Below are 17,228 nucleotides of genomic sequence, written 5' to 3'. Positions count from 1 at the left end.
TGGATTCACATAAAACGAGTATAGTACTTGCAGTGCTACCAATAAGCCAAATGAGGGTTGTTGTACTTCCATCCATTTTACTTAGTAACTGTAGCACCAGGAAGAAAAACTAAATTAACTGAAACCGCTGTGTTTCTGAAATTAGTCTGTATGCTATAACCTTTTTTGAGGGGGGGAGAAGATAACTACATTCCACATTAAGAAGGAAAAGAAATGTATCTGTCTTTTATTAACATAATACGCACAAGTTTATGAGCCCCACCCACCATAAACCCAACACTTCCTTATTACTCTGTTGTTCCATACTTCACATAAATATGCAGTTTTCCCTTCTTAAAGCAGTATTAATAGGACACAGCACGAGACCTGTATATAAAAACACACATACACCTTTAAGACAATGTGAACGTGAAGGCTGTTCTTTACAGTCCTTGAAAAGCTTTGGCGCTCTTTTGTAAGCCAGGCATACTACTTGTGACATACTTGTGAAAATATTTTCTGTGGTAATTTACAGTGCCCAATACATTCAAACAGGGTGACGCATTACAGAACAGGGCGGACTGAATCAATGTGAGGAAATAAACTTCCTGCTGTACTTTGGTCTGTTTATTCATGATTCATAATTCCTGCTTTTTCCCAATGTTTTTCTAAACATTCCTTTAAATTACATCAACCACATTAGAAAAAAATACAAAAACTTCAGAGGATTATTTTATTTATTTATTTAAATTTGCTTTTACATTTAAAACAATCTACAGAAGAGAAAGTACAACTTGTACTAAACTGTCTGGAATCAAATGTATTTAAATACAAACTTTAATCATAAGTGTAAATGGACATTTAAACTTACAAATTAACTTAATACTCCCAACAGTTTTTTAAACTTGTCCTTCACATGTCAGGTTATTTTTGTATGACCTCCACATGCCCCCTGTTCACAATTACTTGGCAAGCACGCAGAGATTCAAATGTATTTAATGGATTTATACTGAAGTTTAAAACTGAGACTTAAAAAAAGAGTGATTTCATATTAACGTGGAACCAGGTGATTATAAGCAAAAAGAAATGTTCAAAACCTTGTGTAAACTGTTTATCAAATAGTGTTTTCTAAACATAAAAGTGAACATTATATGATCATTCACATGCAGCAATGTGAAATCAAATTAAAACAAAATATAATGACTTTTGTGACACTTCACGTAGCCAAACCATTTATATCATATCATATATCTGGGTACACGGGCCTTTCTTAACTTATCCAGATCTTCCCTGAAATAAGGCCACAGACAGGAGGAGAACCATTATTCAGTCATATCGAATCACAGGATTTTCACATTCACAGAATGGAAATTACTACAATTGTCCAAAATTATCTCTATATTATGCTAGCAAACTCCTGAGGTATTTAATACACATTTTAACAACAATTGAGAAGTGAAGCTACATATACTTAAGCAATTTTAATTCATAACATGCGTGTACATTAAGGAAGTCCAGGTGACCAGTAACTTTTTATGTCATGGTAATGTTTGCATTGATTATGTATCCAGGTTCACACTTTAACATTGCTGACGGCAACTATCTCTTCAGAGGTTAAGAATCCTCATTCCATTCATCATTTGGACTCTTCATATTCAACTTGTAGGAAACAAAAAGGAAACTGGCTATCAACACAGTTATCCAAAATGACCTTGACCAAATGGAATCTCTGGATCTCCACATTCAACCTCTGCAGGGAAAGAAAGTAGAATTGCTGCAGTTTTAAAAATGACCTTTTCCACATTACGTATTAGCCTAATTTATACTACGCAAGAAAAAGCAAAACAAGTTATTGAAAATAAATCAAAACACTTACTGATACATCTTGGAGGCTCAGGCTTGAATGTTCCATCATCTGAACAATGCAACTCTCTTGATCCAATAAGTGTATAATCCTTTTTACAGGTGTACTGTAAAACTTCATTATATTCATAGATATCTTTATTTGGACTGAAAGAGCCATACTCTACTACAGGGGGTGAGTGACATTGTGTCACTGGAAAACAAAAATGAAAATCTATCAGAATGAAAACTAACAGTGAGCTTTTAATCAGGGGTGTGACTTGTATTAAGACAAGACAACCAACCTTCACATACAGGCAACCTGCCCATCCACCCTTGGCTTCCACAAGTGAGTTCTCCTCCACCAACTGGCATATGACTGATTGGAGGGAAAAAGGTTAATTTAGAACTTTTATTTCACATGACACAGAACAGCAAGTTTTTGTTTTTTTAAGACATGGAATTGCAACATTTTAGTGATTTAACATTTACTACCAATTTCAATCTAAAAACTAATTATCTAAACACTGTTTATTAGAGCTAACATTGTATTACTAACCCAGGGTTACAAATGAGCACTGCTTTATCACCAAATTCTTTCCCAGGACGATATTCAATCTGTCCATTTTCAACTTCCTCCACAGAGAAACAGTTCTTCCCTGAAACAGGAAAGATGAGGATTAAATTGGTTCTTTAGAAAATTTTGGATACTATTATGTATAATTAGATCAACAAATATAGTCTACTATTTATGTAACATGTTTACGTGAGTAAGATATTTTCTAGAGATTTTTTCAAACTACAATTTTAAGAATGTTTCCAGGATAGCGAGTAAATTCTACCTGACACTCATTCTCATGTGCTTAAACTGGCTGTGAAATGCAGCTGCTATAAGGAATTTGAATATCAAATCAAGTTTTAATATTCACTTTGGCATTTCAACCCCAGAGAGCTCCAACTTCCAGCAGTACAAGTAATACGTGGGGACCCTCCTGCAGACTCATATCCAGTGTTACAGGCAAAAGTAACTGTGGTCCCATCTGGGAAACTAGTTCGAAGAATGTCATTGCCCTTTAAATCCATGTTGTCTCCAACAGGTCTGGAACAGCCTGGAGCTGTACATGGAAAAAAGAAAAGGAAAAAACAGAGAACAAGTTATTGAAAAAGATTCAAAACACTTACTGATACATCTTGGAGGCTCAGGCTTGAATGTTCCATCTTCCAAACAAATCAACTGTCTTGATCCAACAAGTGTATAATCCTTTTTACAGGTGTACTGTGTAACTTCATTATACTCATAGATATCTTTATTTGGACTGAAAGAGCCATATTCTACTACAGGTGGTGACTCACATTGTATCATTGGAAAATAAAAATAAAAATTTGTCAGAATGAAAACTAACAGTGAGCTTTTAATCAGGGGTGTGACTTGTATTAAGACAAGACAACCAACCTTCACATACAGGCAACCTGCCCATCCACCCTTGGCTTCCACAAGTGAGTTCTCCTCCACCAAGTGACATGTAACTGATTAGAGGGAAAAGACTGGTTTAGAAATTTTTATTTCACATGACACAGAACAGCAAGTAAACCCGACCTGACACTCATTTTGATTTTGGTTTTGTTTGTTTTTTAAGATAAGATGAATTGTAAAATTTTAGTCATTTAACATGCTACTACTAATTTCAATCTAAAAACTAATTATCTAAACACTATTTATTAGAGATAATATTGTATTACTAACCCAGGGTTACAAATGAGCACTGCTTTATCACCAAATTCAGTCCCAGGATGATATTCAATCTGTCCATCTTGAACGTCTTCCACAGAGAAACAGTTCTTCCCTGAAACGGGAAAGATGAGGATTAAATTGGTTCTTTAGAAAATTTTGGATACTATTATGTATAATTAGATCAACAAATATAGTCTACTATTTATGTAACATGTTTATGTGAGTAAGATATTTTCTAGAGATTTTTTAAACAACAATTTTAAGAATGTTTCCAGGATAGCGAGTAAATTCTACCTGACACCCATTCTCATGTCCTTAAACTGGCTGTGAAATGCAGCTGCTATAAGGAATTTGAATATCAAATCAAGTGTTAATATTCACTTTGGCATTTCAACCCCAGAGAGCTCCAACTTCCAGCAGTACAAGTAATACGTGGGGAACCTCCTGCAGACTCATATCCAATATTACAGGCAAAAGTAACTGTGGTCCCATCTGGGAAACTAGTTAGAAGAATGTCATTGCCCTTTAAATCCATGTTGTCTCCAACAGGTCTGGAACAGTCTTGAGTTATACATGGGAAGAAAAAAGAAAAGAAAAGGACACAGACAAAAAGAGAGAACACAGTTTTTAAGAATAAGTTAACCGAAAACAAAACACCATGCTGTGTTTACCACGTCTCAACCTAATCCGCACTGCACTCACCTTGAGCAGTAACTGCAAAAAAGCCAAGACTGCTCAGCAGAAGGACTGCAGTGATAGCCATGACAGGATCTGACAGGTTTAAAAAAAATCCAAGAGCCCTCTGTAGAATAAAACAACTGCAAACACAAGAAAGACAATCAGAGATATTACTTGGTCATGATGGCTGGTACTAACAAGGCTTTCCATTCAAGAAGATCTGTCACTGCTAACAAATTAATTAGCAGACAGGTGGGAGGTGCAAACATTCGGTCAAGTTTATATATTTCGCTAAACCAAAACCTTCGACCGGCCCATTCAACATATGTTAAACTAAATGGCAATTAGGTACGGGGAAAAAAATGCCCAGGAATTCTCGCAGGTCACGTATGCTACTCTCGGTCTTCCTTGATCCAAAGATACCGTGGGTGGTAAAAAATAAATAAATAAAAAATAAAAAATAAAATAAAATAATAAAAGTAAGTAAAATAATAATAATAACAACAACAATAATAAAAATAAATAATGACGGTTAAAACAAATGATACTATACCTTACGTCTGAATCACAGTGGTGGTCGCTGCCAGTCCTGTCCTGGAAGGTTATTTGGGGTTTCTGTTTGTTTTAATGTGGGTTGCGTCCCCTTCTCGGAAGTACAGCGCGGTCAAACAGTGACGTGCTTTTTCTTCAGCCAAAAGTTTCAGACTTTAGACCACAGTTTGCAAACGTTATAACATAGTAATGAAATACACGAAAGAAACAAAGATCTTAAGTTTGTGTGGATTCACATAAAATGAGTTTATTGTAGTGGTACATATTCAACAACAAGGAAACTCAGTGCAGTTATCCAAAATGACTGTATTTACCATTAACCAGGAGATTGGTCCAACTGAGAGTATAAAGGGAAATTTGGAATTAAAAAACATATCAAATACATGTACATATTGTAGTAATTGCACAACCTTTTCTCTACAGAGAAAATTAAAATGTCAATACAATTAGAGAGGCACGTCAGTTTTAGCTATATTTGTTTAATTTCGTGTAATATACTGGGATATTTATCATTAGAGCTATTTGTATTCATGAGAGCCATTTTGTTATTATTTGTAACTTTGTAATATGCTGTATTTTTTCACTTTGTTTAGTTAGTTACTGTCCTTAGAGTCTTGGAGCAACTGTATCCACATAATTTCCTCTTTGATTAATACAGGGTTTTGATTCTGATACAGATACATGTTAGCTGAACAGGCTTAAATTTTCCATCATCTAAACATGATAACACCCTCGATCAACTGTGTCTATATTCCTTTTTACAGATTTACTCTATAACTTTAATATAGTCTTATTATCCTTTGTTTATAAAGTTTTTACACATTAAGAGAACACTGACAGGGAATATTAGAGCATATTCCTCTTATACTGGCTTATCTTCATTTGCTCCCTGTTACATGCAGAATTAAATTTAAAATACTTCTCCTCACATACAAGTTCTTGTGTAATCAGATTTGATTTCATCTTACCAGCAGAGAGGAGGTGTGAATGGTTCAGGTGTTATTGAAGGGCAAGATCAGGAAGGCTAAGGACAATTACAGGAGCGCAAACTCCAGCAGAACAGCATGATAGAGGCGTGGAGTGGCATGAGGACAGTTGCTGGATTCAGGCCATCCAACAGCAGAGGAGCTGGGGGTGGTGTGGACAGAGCAAGTGAGTTCAATGTGTTTTTCAACAGATTTGACACTATAGTAAATGTTCACCCCCCTAATGACCAGTGATGGGAATAACGGCGTTACAAGTAACGGCGTTACTAACGGCGTTACTTTTTTCAGTAACGAGTAATCTAACTAATTACTATTCCTATCGTTACAACGCCGTTACAGTTACTAACAAGGTAACGCGGTCCGTTACTATTTTTCAACAAACAGTTGAAGCTGTGTTCAGTTCACCGCATCTTATATCAGCTGCAGGAAGTAGCTGTAAGTAATCTGGGCGCTACAGCTTTAAGCAGCTGCGCGCTCCCGCACAGACGGTAATCACGATCACTGTCTAGCACAACACCTGGAGCTAAGGGGGCAAAACAATCGCATGAGTGCTGCTGTTTGACTGAGGAAGAATAAAGTAGTCGTGGTAAGCCGATCACATGACCACTTAAAGACAAAGCAACAAGGTGCTAGTTTATAAATTGTGTCGATAGGCCACGTAAAACCAGAGTCATGATAAACGATATATACGCGGCGTTTTTTCCTCAATAGTTTCGCCACCTTAGCGCTAGCAAGCACTCTCTGCCTATGAGCAAAAAAACAAAACAAAACAGGGGAAGTTTTAGGAGTGACGGAGAGAGAAAGAGAGAGGGAGAGACAGAAAGAGGGAGAGAGAAAGAGAGAGGGAGAGAGAGCAGGAAAAGAGAGAGAGAGAAAGAGAGAGCGAGTTTTGAGATGTGAGATTTGTGACGTTTAGCGTGTTTGTAGTGTGTAGTTAATGTGTTGTCTTGTGTAGTTAGTGTGTAGTGTTGTGGATAGTTTTGTGTTGTGTGTCAGAACAATGAGGCGACTGCTGTCTCCAGGTAGAAACAGCAGTGATACACCTGCTGCTGTCAGACCTGCAGGTATCAGGCTGTGATGTTCTCCTTTATAGTGGACAGAAATGATTTTTTTGGAGTGGCACAAATAATTTGTGTGGCATCTTATTGAAGAACAGCTGATTGTTCTGTAAATAGTTTGAAATGGTTATTTAAAAAAAGGGTAAAAGGTAAATGGATGCAAATAACTTTGTTGTTTGCAAAACTTGTGCATAGGATTTTAAAATTGACAATTAATATTTGCATTTGAAGTTATAAAATATGATTCATTAAACATGTTTATGGTTGTTACAGTAAAAATATAACTTTTTCTACTCTGATTTTATGTTTTTTGTCTGATTTTAGATCAATTCTGGTTATACAGTATGACAAAATGAGAACATAACTGTAAATTCAGGCACGTGAGGTTGCGCTAAAAAGAATGATACCAAACAAGGCAAAGCAAATAGTTTTTAAAGGTAAAATGTGGAGAGAAAATCAAGAGTAGTAAAAAAATGGCCAATTATACCCTGGACGCCAGAGGGTTAAACGTTCTTTGTTTTTTTTTTTAAGTAACGCAATAGTTACTTTTCCAAGTAATTAATTACTTTTAGAATATTGTAACTCAGTTACTAACTCAGTTACTTTTTTGAAGAAGTAACTAGTAACTATAATTGAATTACTATTTGAAAGTAACTTGCCCAACACTGCTAATGACTTACCTGTAGTCAGCCTGCAATCCACAGCCAAGCCACTCTCTCTCCACATTGCAACACAGCCTCCTGGTAAAGTATTGAAACCCCTCCCCAAATTGTTACTTTCACGCATGACCAGATTAAGAGACAAATGAGAAGATGTTCTCAGGCAAGTCTGCTGGACCAGACAGGGTGAGTCTCCATGTCTTCAAAGCCTGTGCCACACAGCTTGTGTGGGATTTGTGTGGGACTCCAGAATCTTGTGTCCTGGATTGTTTATTACCTGATAGGTAGACCACAATATGCACATCTTCAACATTGTCAAGGTGATCAACAACACAGGGGGCCCGCAAGGGACCATCCTCTAACCCTTTCCTCTTCGCCATCTACACCACAGACTTCAGCCACTACACAGAGACCGCCAGCTTCAGACGTTTTCTGATGTCTCTGTGGTGGTTGGATGCATCCCTGAGGATGATGAAGCGAAGTACCAGGCTGTGGTTGCCTCCTTTTGTCACGGTACTGGGTCGTGTGACCCAGTGTTTGAGTTTTATGTATTTTTGTATTCATTTTCAATCTAGTTAATTTCTAGGTTGCTGTTTAGCCTTTTATTCCTTAGTTGTTTCTGTCATCTCCCCCTGTACTCAGTCTCCCTGGTTCGTGCGTCTACCTGTCATGTTTCATGTCTATGTGGTTATGTTAGGTTCATGTCATATCTCCGTGTTTCCTGTTTTATTTTGAAAGAGTCCAGTGTTCTTTGTTTATTGTATTTAGTTTCACTTCCCCTGTCCTGTCATTAGGTTTATGTGTGTCAGCTGTGCTCCCATGTGTGGCCACTTCCCTTGATCATCCCTTATGTGTATTTAGTCTCTGTGTTTCATTCAGTCTGTGTTGCGTTGTCTGTGTAACCTTCCCAGTTATGTCTCTTCATAGTCATCACAGTTCTCATAGTCACAGTCATACAATTAGTTCTCGAAGTTTCATAGCTTTATCACAGTCCATCCATCCGCTTCCGCTTATCCTTTTCAGGGTCACGGGGGGCGCTGGAGCCTATCCCAGCTGTCATAGGGCGAGAGGCGGGGTACACCCTGGACAGGTCGCAGGGCCAACACACAGGGACAGACAACCATTCACACCTAGTGACAATTTCGATTATCCAATTAACCTATCCCCACAAGCTGCATGTCTTTGGATGGTGGGAGGAAGCCGGAGTACCCGGAGGGAACCCACGCAAACACGGGGAGAACATGCAAACTCCACACAGAAAGACCCCGGCCTGATGGTGGAATTGAACTCAGGACCTTCTTGCTGTGCGGCAACAGTGCTAACCACCGTGCCACCATGCTGCCCGCTTTATCACAGTTTCATAGGTTTTTCTTAGTCTGTTTTACAGTTTAGTTGTCTTGCCTGCACTCGTCTCAGCTTTTGTTTTGCCTTCTGTCATCAGCCATAATAAAGGCTCGCCTTTTGTTAAGTCATGTCACGTCTCCTTGCCTATGTCTGCTCTTAGGCCCTGCTCTAACTAACACACCAGCGCACCGCGCTGTGACACCTTTGTCACATGGTGCGAGCAGAATCATCTGCAGCTCACCATGAGAAAGACCAAAGAAAGGCAGGAGCCGATCACAGCTGTCTTAGGGCGAGAGGCACCAACAGAAACAGTTCATGCATAATATCAAATTTACTTATGTTATTGATTTAGAATTGGGAGCGTTTAAAAAATTGAGTGTTTAGGGTAAAGATAATCATCTCTTTTTAATCTTTTCAGTGTGTGGCAAATTATTTAATAATTTCTTTAGATTATTGAAATATAATGATACAAATAAACAAATAAAGCAAGAATTTAAGAATTAGCATCCATGGTCCATGAATTAAATAAATGAGACAGAAAGGAAGCACAAGCCTGCGAGCACCAGCTTTGAGCAGTTAGTCAAAAGCTTCAATTATTACCAGCATGTTTTTCTAGCATATGACGAGATACTGGAATGGAAAATTCATCTACTTCAAAAGAAACCTCGTAGTAGAGGTAAAATGGCATTCAGCATTACTCTCCATTCATCTTTGTGCCAGGAACCCTTAGTCTTCCTACAGCTGCTTTTTTAGCATTCAGAAATATGCAGCAGGAGGAGTTAGGCTAAAAATTGGAGGTGAAGTTACACTTAAAGCAAAGAGATCACGATCCGAATGAGTTCAGTGCATGCAAATAATTATTTTAACTTATGACTTAGGTATACACGTAGGAAGCCAAGGTGACCACTGACCTTTTACCTCACACATCAAAAAAGTGGTTCCATTCATTTTGTATCCAGTGTTACACTCTAATGTCACTGAAGACAGGTATCCATACGGAGTTAAAAACATAATCCTCTAAAATTCTCTAAAAGTTATTTATTAGATCCAAAAACGCTACATCCAGATGAACAGAATACAATTTTTGAGATTTCTGGATGATATCTGGATGATTGAGCATGCATCAAAACATTGTCTATTAGAGTTAACATTGTCTTAATAACCCATGGTTACAAATGGCATTTGCTTTATCACCAAAGTCAGATGCAGGCTGATATTTAATGTGTCTGTTTTCTACTTCTCCAGCAATATCACAGTTTGTCCATGAAACAAAAATATGAGGATTAAATTGGTTCTTTATAAATTATTAAATAATATTATTTGCAATTAACTTAATAAATCTATTGTTTATGTAACATTTAGGTGAGTAAGACATTTTCTAAAGGTTCTTTTTTTTAATAACAAAAGTTGAGATTGTTGCCTGCTTAAGCTGGCTGTGAAATACAGCTGCTAAAAGGATTTTGCATATAAAATCAAGTAATACTTTGAGACCCTCCTGTAGACACATACAGTATTGCTGGCAAAAGTAACAGTGAAACTTTTTAAATGAATGTTGATCCCCTGTACATGCTCACCAGGTCCTCCAGCAGGTCTGAATTGGCCAGTGTACCTAAATTACTCCAAAACCACATTGACGACTCATCCAGGAGGTCACAAGAGAACCCCCCCCCCAAAAAAAAAAAATTTTTAAAGAACTGCAGGCCGCACTTCCCTCAATTAAGATCAGTGTTCATGATTTAACAATAGGAAACAGACTGAGCAAAAATGGCATCTATGGAAAATAGACATTAATGCAGTTTTTAAAAATGCCCTATTAGCCCAATTTAGGTTACATGAAAAAAAATGCAGAGCAAGCTATTGAAAATTATTCAAAACACTTACTGATACATTTTAGAGGATCGGGCTTGAATGTTCCATGTCACTGTAAAATTAAAAGGATGGCTATCAGAATGAAAACAAACAAGTGAGCTTTAAATCAGGGTCATGTACTATCAATTCCACACCAGAATGAAAACTTTTTTTTTACAAGTGTATTGTATAACTTCTCCATAGTCACAGGATTCTTTACTTGAACTGAAAGTGTAATCTGCAACCACAACTAGTAGACTGCAAGTCGACACTGAAAACTGAAAGTTGTGCCTATTAGAACTGCAACAGACATCAAGATAAAATAAGTAATGATAAAATCATTTCTGCAGTGTCAGAGATATGAAGACTAAAATAATCACATACCAGCTAACATAAAAAGCTCAAATATACAATATATGCAATTTATGTTCCATAAACGCCACATATGCAGAAAGTCTAAGGATATAACTAGTGTTTTGGAAAACACATGAAGTGGGTCTGAGTATAGGATGCAGGTGCAAATGGGAGCTCACCTCACATTAGACATTCACTTTGATATAATCATCCACTGAATCATAGACTACAAGGTGAACTAACATTGGTAAACTATTTACCAATGTGCTCTAAATGATTCACGTGCATTCTAGCTTTTTATTGGTCATGCTCCAGTGTTAATGGCTACACTCACACCATTTATTGTGGTAGGAGTGATCAGCCAGCCCACATTTGGAGATGGTCTGGCTTACAACTTTACACTGGACTTCACGAAAACTTCGGAGGAAACTGGTCTCACAAAACATACACGCTAAGACCATTTGGATTTTTTTGCAACTTAGAAATTTCTTGCAGTTACTGTTTCTGACATAAAACAGTTTTATGATTAGGAAGATTTACTTATAACTATAAAGTAAATCTACTGGACCTTTGACACTTTTATAGTGTTTTGTTCAAATAACAAATGCAGTCCCAGCCAAAGGTTTTGGCTGTTGTAGACATTCACTTTTTATGCTTCATACACTTTGACACGTCAGATGTTATGATGATGATTGTGCAGGATGATCAGAAGCAGCATATACATGAATTACAAAGAGCTTCTGGGTTTAGCCTAGAAGTTGATGTCCAGAATGACACAGAGATTTGCATTTATTTTGATAAATGGTTGATGATCCCTGTATTTTGTATTTATATTTTATTTATTTGTCTGTGACTATGTACAAAAAACATTAATGTCCCAAAAGAAGAGATTTATTGTACCAGATTTAGCCGATACCTACTTTCCAGCTGCAGTTCTTGAGATGACCTTATCAGTTATTCTTCAGTCCCGCTAATAGGTTACTAATAGCATATTGTAAATACCCAAAGAATAAAACTTGTTTTGCTTCCTCCATAGAGGAAGCAAAGTCTCAGGACGAGGAGGACAACTCATTCATCACTGAGGGTGAGGTCACTGAGGCAGTTAAATAACTCCTTGGTGGCAGGGCTCCTGTAGTGGATGTGATTTGCCCTGAGTTCCTGAAGGCTCTGCATGCTTTAGGGTTGTCTTGGTTGACACGCATCTACAATTTTGCTTGGAGATCAGGGGTGGTACCTCTGGATTGGCAGACCGGGGTGGTGGTTCCTATCTTTGGAAAGGGGGACTGGAGGGTGTGCTCCAACTATTGGGGGATCACACTCCTCAGCCTCCCCGGCAAAGTCTATGCCGGGGTGCTGGCAAGGAGAGAGTCTGTTAGTTGAACCTTGGATACAGGATACAGGTGGTGGCCTCCAGCTTGCACTGGAGTGGTTCGCAGCCGAGTGTGAAGCGGCAGGAGAGGGGAGCGGGAGATTGACTGATGGATTAGTGCTGCGGCTGCAGTGATGTGGACGTGTACTGGTCCGTGGTGGTGAAGCTCTTGATTTACTGGTCTTTCTATGTCCTTACCCTCACCTATGGTCAGAGATACAAGTGCCAAGAATGAGCTTTCTCTGAAGGGTGGATGGTCTTCCATTCCTCCATTCGGGAGGGGCTCAGAGTAGAGTCGTTACTCCTCCACACCAAAAGGAGCCAGTTGAGGTGGTTTGGGCATCTGACAAGGATGCCTCCTGGATGCCTCCTGGTCGAGGTGTTCAGGGCATGTCCCACTGAGAGGAGGCCCCGGCATTGGTAGGTGTATTGGTACATATATTGTATATTACCAAGGTATATGTACCAATATACCTACATTGCATATAGGTATATTGGTACATCTTTAAGAGAGAAATCAAGTAGCCAGGTAGTATCACTGCTAAATATGAAATATATAAAATACAAAGAGACTTTATAATGTCTGAAATGAAAAGTTTTATTATTTTAACATTAAGTGTAACAAAATCAACTACAGTACAATGTGAGTAGTAATTAATCTGGAATTTTCTGACACTTTCTCTGAGAATGGAAACAAAATAGTATCAGTCAAGACCCAGTAAACTAAATATTTGGACAACTGTATGCTACAGTTCATATACATCACTAATTCAAGGATAATATTGCTTAATTCTACCTTATAGTTTAGTCTGTTTCTAGTGTTGAGCCAGCAGTACTAGAATTTTAATCAACCTGATATGACATATTTTAATGCCCTACAACGCCCAAGTACTGACACATTGTTGTGATACTGATTTCACAATAAGTGGGTGAGGTATTTGCATTTCTTCATAACCTGTAACAGCAATAAATCCTTTATCATATAAAACTTCCAGAGTCCAGAATTTAAGTATAATTAATGTCACTAATGCAAAAACAGCAAAAGTACATGGTAGTCAACGACTGCAAATTTATTTATTTATTTTTATAACCATCAGTCTAATTCATGTGGAAATTCAGGGACCTGAAACACACCTTTTTTTAATCATCTTGGGGTACATTCTTAGTCATCATTAATATTAAAACAATCCTCTTGAATGGCTCTCTTATGACGCTCCATATATCTGTATAGACCTAACATAGGTCTGAGTCAGGAACGCCGCCAAGGAGATATGTCTACTTAGAGGTAAAGAAAAGTTAAATACCTGGTACTCTTCATCAGTTTATAGAAGTGAAGAGGGCCTTAGATAGAAGGTAAAACATCTGAAGTTTGTTTACATTTATTTACACTACCTAAGACAATACCATAAGTCACAAATTAATATTTTCACTACTTAAGAAAATCATAGACCTTTTATTTTCATTGATAGTGATAATCATCATTAGCTGCCTTCTAAAAAGCTTTGTTGGTTTTAATGTCAATATTTTGTATAACTAATGTATACAAAATTGTGTAACTACTATATGAAAAGTTGTACCTGATAAAGCAATCAGCAATCTTAATAAAAACAGTTATTTCAATGGTCTCGTAGACTCTTTTAAACTCTAGTATTTCAAATAAATAACAGACCATTTTGGTAAGCATTGCGTGAGTCATTCTGATAAACAGTCTGATATGTTATGCCCTACCCTCTTCACAAACACTCCCATGTGATCAAAGAACTTTGGTCAAGTATTAAGCCACAAAGCCGCTATCTCAAACGCATTATTCTAACTTCCACAGAACTACCACAGTAAACTTCAGGTCACTGACACGCATGGTAAATTCGCCTGCAATGAATATTTGTCTTCTGGTTGGCATATTTTTTGTATCTTCTTCTTGTGCATTTAACAGTTGTGCAAATGATTATCAGCAAGGCCAGAAAAGAACTCCAACGCAGCAATGTGCACCAAAGTGGCAGTCCTGCCAATGATCTAGAAAAGAAAAGGGGAGGGGGGCAGGTGTTTTGAGACAGCATCTTATGGCGAAATTTCAACAAATTTAAATTCTCTTTTCAGCCTTTAGTGATTCTTCCATAGAGAAAAAAGTAGGATAATGACTAACCTGATGAAAAAAAATCCTTGAGTGGTTTCATTCAGTTGTAAAGACTGATTTCCTGTGTTATCACTGTTGTTCATAATAACTAGGCAGGAGGTCAGAGTTGGTGTTGTGACTGTGGTTGTGCTCATTCTGTCTGCACAGTCATAAATTGGTTGACCTGGTAATGAAAAAAAAATTACAATGATAGTGCTTTATGGACCTTGAGGATGAAGCTTTTACAGCATTGTAAAAACAAGAGAGAAGAAAACAGACGTTGTTGTTTAGAGTATTTCATGGTAACTTTAAACTCTTTCTTTTATGTTTATTGTGTTTTTATGCTTTGAATATAATACTAATAACCTGATTTTTGTTAATAAAAAAATAGAATAACCCTAAGGAAAATTTGTACATAAAGGGTTTGTACATACTGTCATATCTGTTATAACCTCTAGGAGTCACTGAAGTCAAAACTTACACACGATGCCTTTAATCCTTTCTTCCAAGCTATAGTTTACTATACTACACACACACACAGGCATGCACGCATGCATGCACACGTTGCATAAAAACAATTATTAAATGTTATTTTAATTTTATCATAAATGTATGGCTTTACAGTGTCACAAACACGCAAATAGTCTATTTTTGCCACTAATATATGAGGGTATGATTATTGTAATCTTTTCGTCTTTCATATAACAATTTTAAGAACTAGGCTATTAAACTTAAACTAAATAGTTTTAAATAAATAATTAATGTCTTAATGTGAAAAAATCTCATTCTAAATTAAAAAACACACAAACTAAAAAATGATCACAAAGGGAACAGAACCACATCAGTGCTAAAACATTACACCAGAACACTTGCCATGTTTTAAAATGAAATAAAATAATTTATTTGTTGCTTTAGTCATTGCATATTGTCACTAAATATAAATGGTTGCTATATAAATGCTGCATGTTTTACCTTTTTTGCAACTGTTCTAAAAGCATTTTGTTAATCAGTAAATCACTGTAAAGACAGTTCTCACATTTATATTTGCACAATGGAATATCACATTTGTTCTTACCCTGAATATTAACAACATAAATACAGCTGCTGTCTGCAGGCATCAGAACCTGCACAGAGATGAGCTCACTCTTCTCACTGCTTATGTCATTACTGCCAATACAGAAATAACTACAGTCCTTTTGAACAGTGCCACAGTGAAGGTACAAGTCTGAAGCTTTATGAAGCAGGAAGTCCTTGCTGTCAATGTGCTGATACCAGGCATAACGAACACCAGTGCCCTTTGCACAATCACAGCGTAAGGTAACTGACTTCCCCCAACATGTTGGCCTGTCCACCAGAGAGCTCAGGGGCCAAAGTCGGGGCTTGGACACTGGAACTGGCACAAAAAAAGCAATGTCAGTCCAGTCAGCTTAATACCAAACAAAGGCTGCGATGCTGCATATTTCACGGTTATTGTAAAATAATGTTTATTTTCTAAGTTGCATAGGGTCTTTTATTCTTACCTTCAGTGATAATCACTTTGACTTGGATCATAATGTCAGCATATATCTTATCAATCCCAACCCAGTACGCTCCAGCATCATCAAATCGGAGATTTGTGACTTTCACAAACAGCCCCCTTCTGTTTAAATCTATCACTTGGGACCTGTGTGTGTTTCGACTGTTTTCTGAGTCTGCCACAATCTCACAATTGCCTCTGGAGGGCCCTCTGCACCAATACTTTTTGCTGTACAGAAAATTATTTATGCTATACTTGCATTTAAGGATAAATTCACCTCCAACATGGGCTGTGATCTCTCTTTTATCACATTCAAGTTGAAGACTTGCTGAAATACAAGGCAGACAGAAAGAAAATGCTTGTAGTCTGGAAAATCATAAAAATGTTATTATTATTATTCAAATTTTGATTGTCAGATATCAAAAATGCTAGAATAATTGTCATTCAAAGCCCGAAAAAAAAACCTACAAGCAAAAAAAAACACCTCATAAGTACGTGAGAGCTGGGGGTAGGTGTCAAACATCCTGTGCGCATTTACAACACTTCTGTTTCATTTAACAGTAAGTAAAAAGCACAAAAAAACCAAAAAAAACCCCCATATATTTCATACAACCTTTCAAGAAAAGGTGTTTCCCAAAAAATAGTTTACATGTTAATTAAATTTAAGGTTTAAAGAAAAAAAAACATGTTAATTTAAACATGTTTTCTTCTTAAATAAATATTTCAATAAGGAGTAAATTAAAGCATTTTTTATAGGCTTGTATGTTTTAATTATAATTTCAAATCTTAAACAATTCTAGGATATGAAAGTGAAACAGTATTTTTTTCACATACCAATGTTCTAACTTTTAATAGTAAGTTTACTGTGACTGAAAAATATTAATAAGAAATCAGAGTTTTTATTTATGATGCTAGAATAAGCAGTGATTTTACAGTTTAAAGTCACAGAGAAGAAGTGGAAAAAAAATATTTACAAAAATAGAGCTTGTAGAGAGAGAAAATAAACAATGATGATTAAGGTGCTGAAAGATTTTAACTTTGATAGAAGGTTTAAATTATAGCTCACTAACCTTGAAAAAGCAAAACCAGGTACAATATCTTCATACTGGTGTCAGGTTTGTTGCTTGGAATCAACTATAATCGACAATCAGGAAACTGTAGAGGTGGACTGTGGTGATCTTAGCTTCCTGTAGGTGCA

The 17,228-nt window shown here is 36.9% G+C and overlaps 2 protein-coding genes and 1 long non-coding RNA gene across 15 annotated transcripts; 1 reads left to right on the top strand and 2 right to left on the bottom strand.

Annotated features, from left to right (window-relative positions):
* Positions 1-839: 839 nt before the first annotated feature.
* LOC102077448 (membrane cofactor protein) lies at positions 840-5,945 on the bottom strand. Of its 12 annotated transcripts, none has more exons than XM_019349521.2 (12): positions 5,752-5,944; positions 5,098-5,120; positions 4,785-4,936; positions 4,256-4,371; positions 3,935-4,120; positions 3,566-3,665; positions 3,275-3,348; positions 2,751-2,936; positions 2,381-2,480; positions 2,127-2,200; positions 1,856-2,035; positions 840-1,729 (listed from the first exon to the last, which is right to left on the bottom strand). In XM_019349521.2, exons 4-12 carry the CDS (start codon positions 4,314-4,316, stop codon positions 1,677-1,679), a joined length of 1,014 nt encoding a protein of 337 aa, XP_019205066.1. In that variant the 5' UTR covers positions 4,317-4,371; positions 4,785-4,936; positions 5,098-5,120; positions 5,752-5,944; the 3' UTR covers positions 840-1,676. The 12 variants fall into 12 exon arrangements, with proteins under 12 accessions (XP_019205066.1, XP_019205069.1, XP_025757181.1 ...); XM_019349524.2 differs by having other exon boundaries at positions 4,785-4,916; XM_025901396.1 differs by having other exon boundaries at positions 4,256-4,324; positions 4,785-4,916.
* Positions 5,946-7,394: 1,449 nt separating this feature from the next.
* On the top strand, positions 7,395-8,609 carry LOC112843230 (uncharacterized). Its single transcript, XR_003215428.1, has 2 exons — positions 7,395-7,770; positions 7,878-8,609. It is a non-coding gene; the product is annotated as an uncharacterized LOC112843230 (long non-coding RNA).
* A 4,369-nt stretch (positions 8,610-12,978) lies between these two features.
* Positions 12,979-17,175, bottom strand: LOC102083214 (uncharacterized). Of its 2 annotated transcripts, XM_005448429.3 has the most exons (5): positions 17,101-17,175; positions 16,035-16,358; positions 15,590-15,907; positions 14,545-14,698; positions 12,979-14,414 (listed from the first exon to the last, which is right to left on the bottom strand). In XM_005448429.3, the coding sequence occupies exons 1-5, from the start codon at positions 17,132-17,134 to the stop codon at positions 14,246-14,248; spliced, it is 999 nt and encodes a 332-aa protein (XP_005448486.1). In that variant the 5' UTR covers positions 17,135-17,175; the 3' UTR covers positions 12,979-14,245. The 2 variants fall into 2 exon arrangements, with proteins under 2 accessions (XP_005448486.1, XP_019205065.1); XM_019349520.2 differs by lacking the exon at positions 16,035-16,358 and having other exon boundaries at positions 17,101-17,159.
* Positions 17,176-17,228: the final 53 nt, after the last annotated feature.

The sequence above is a fragment of the Oreochromis niloticus genome, linkage group LG20 (assembly GCF_001858045.2).
Source record: "Oreochromis niloticus isolate F11D_XX linkage group LG20, O_niloticus_UMD_NMBU, whole genome shotgun sequence".
NCBI classification, from domain to species: Eukaryota; Metazoa; Chordata; class Actinopteri; order Cichliformes; family Cichlidae; genus Oreochromis; species Oreochromis niloticus.
The sequence above is the reverse complement of the archived record's forward strand: the minus strand, read 5'-3'. Positions and strand labels throughout refer to the sequence as shown.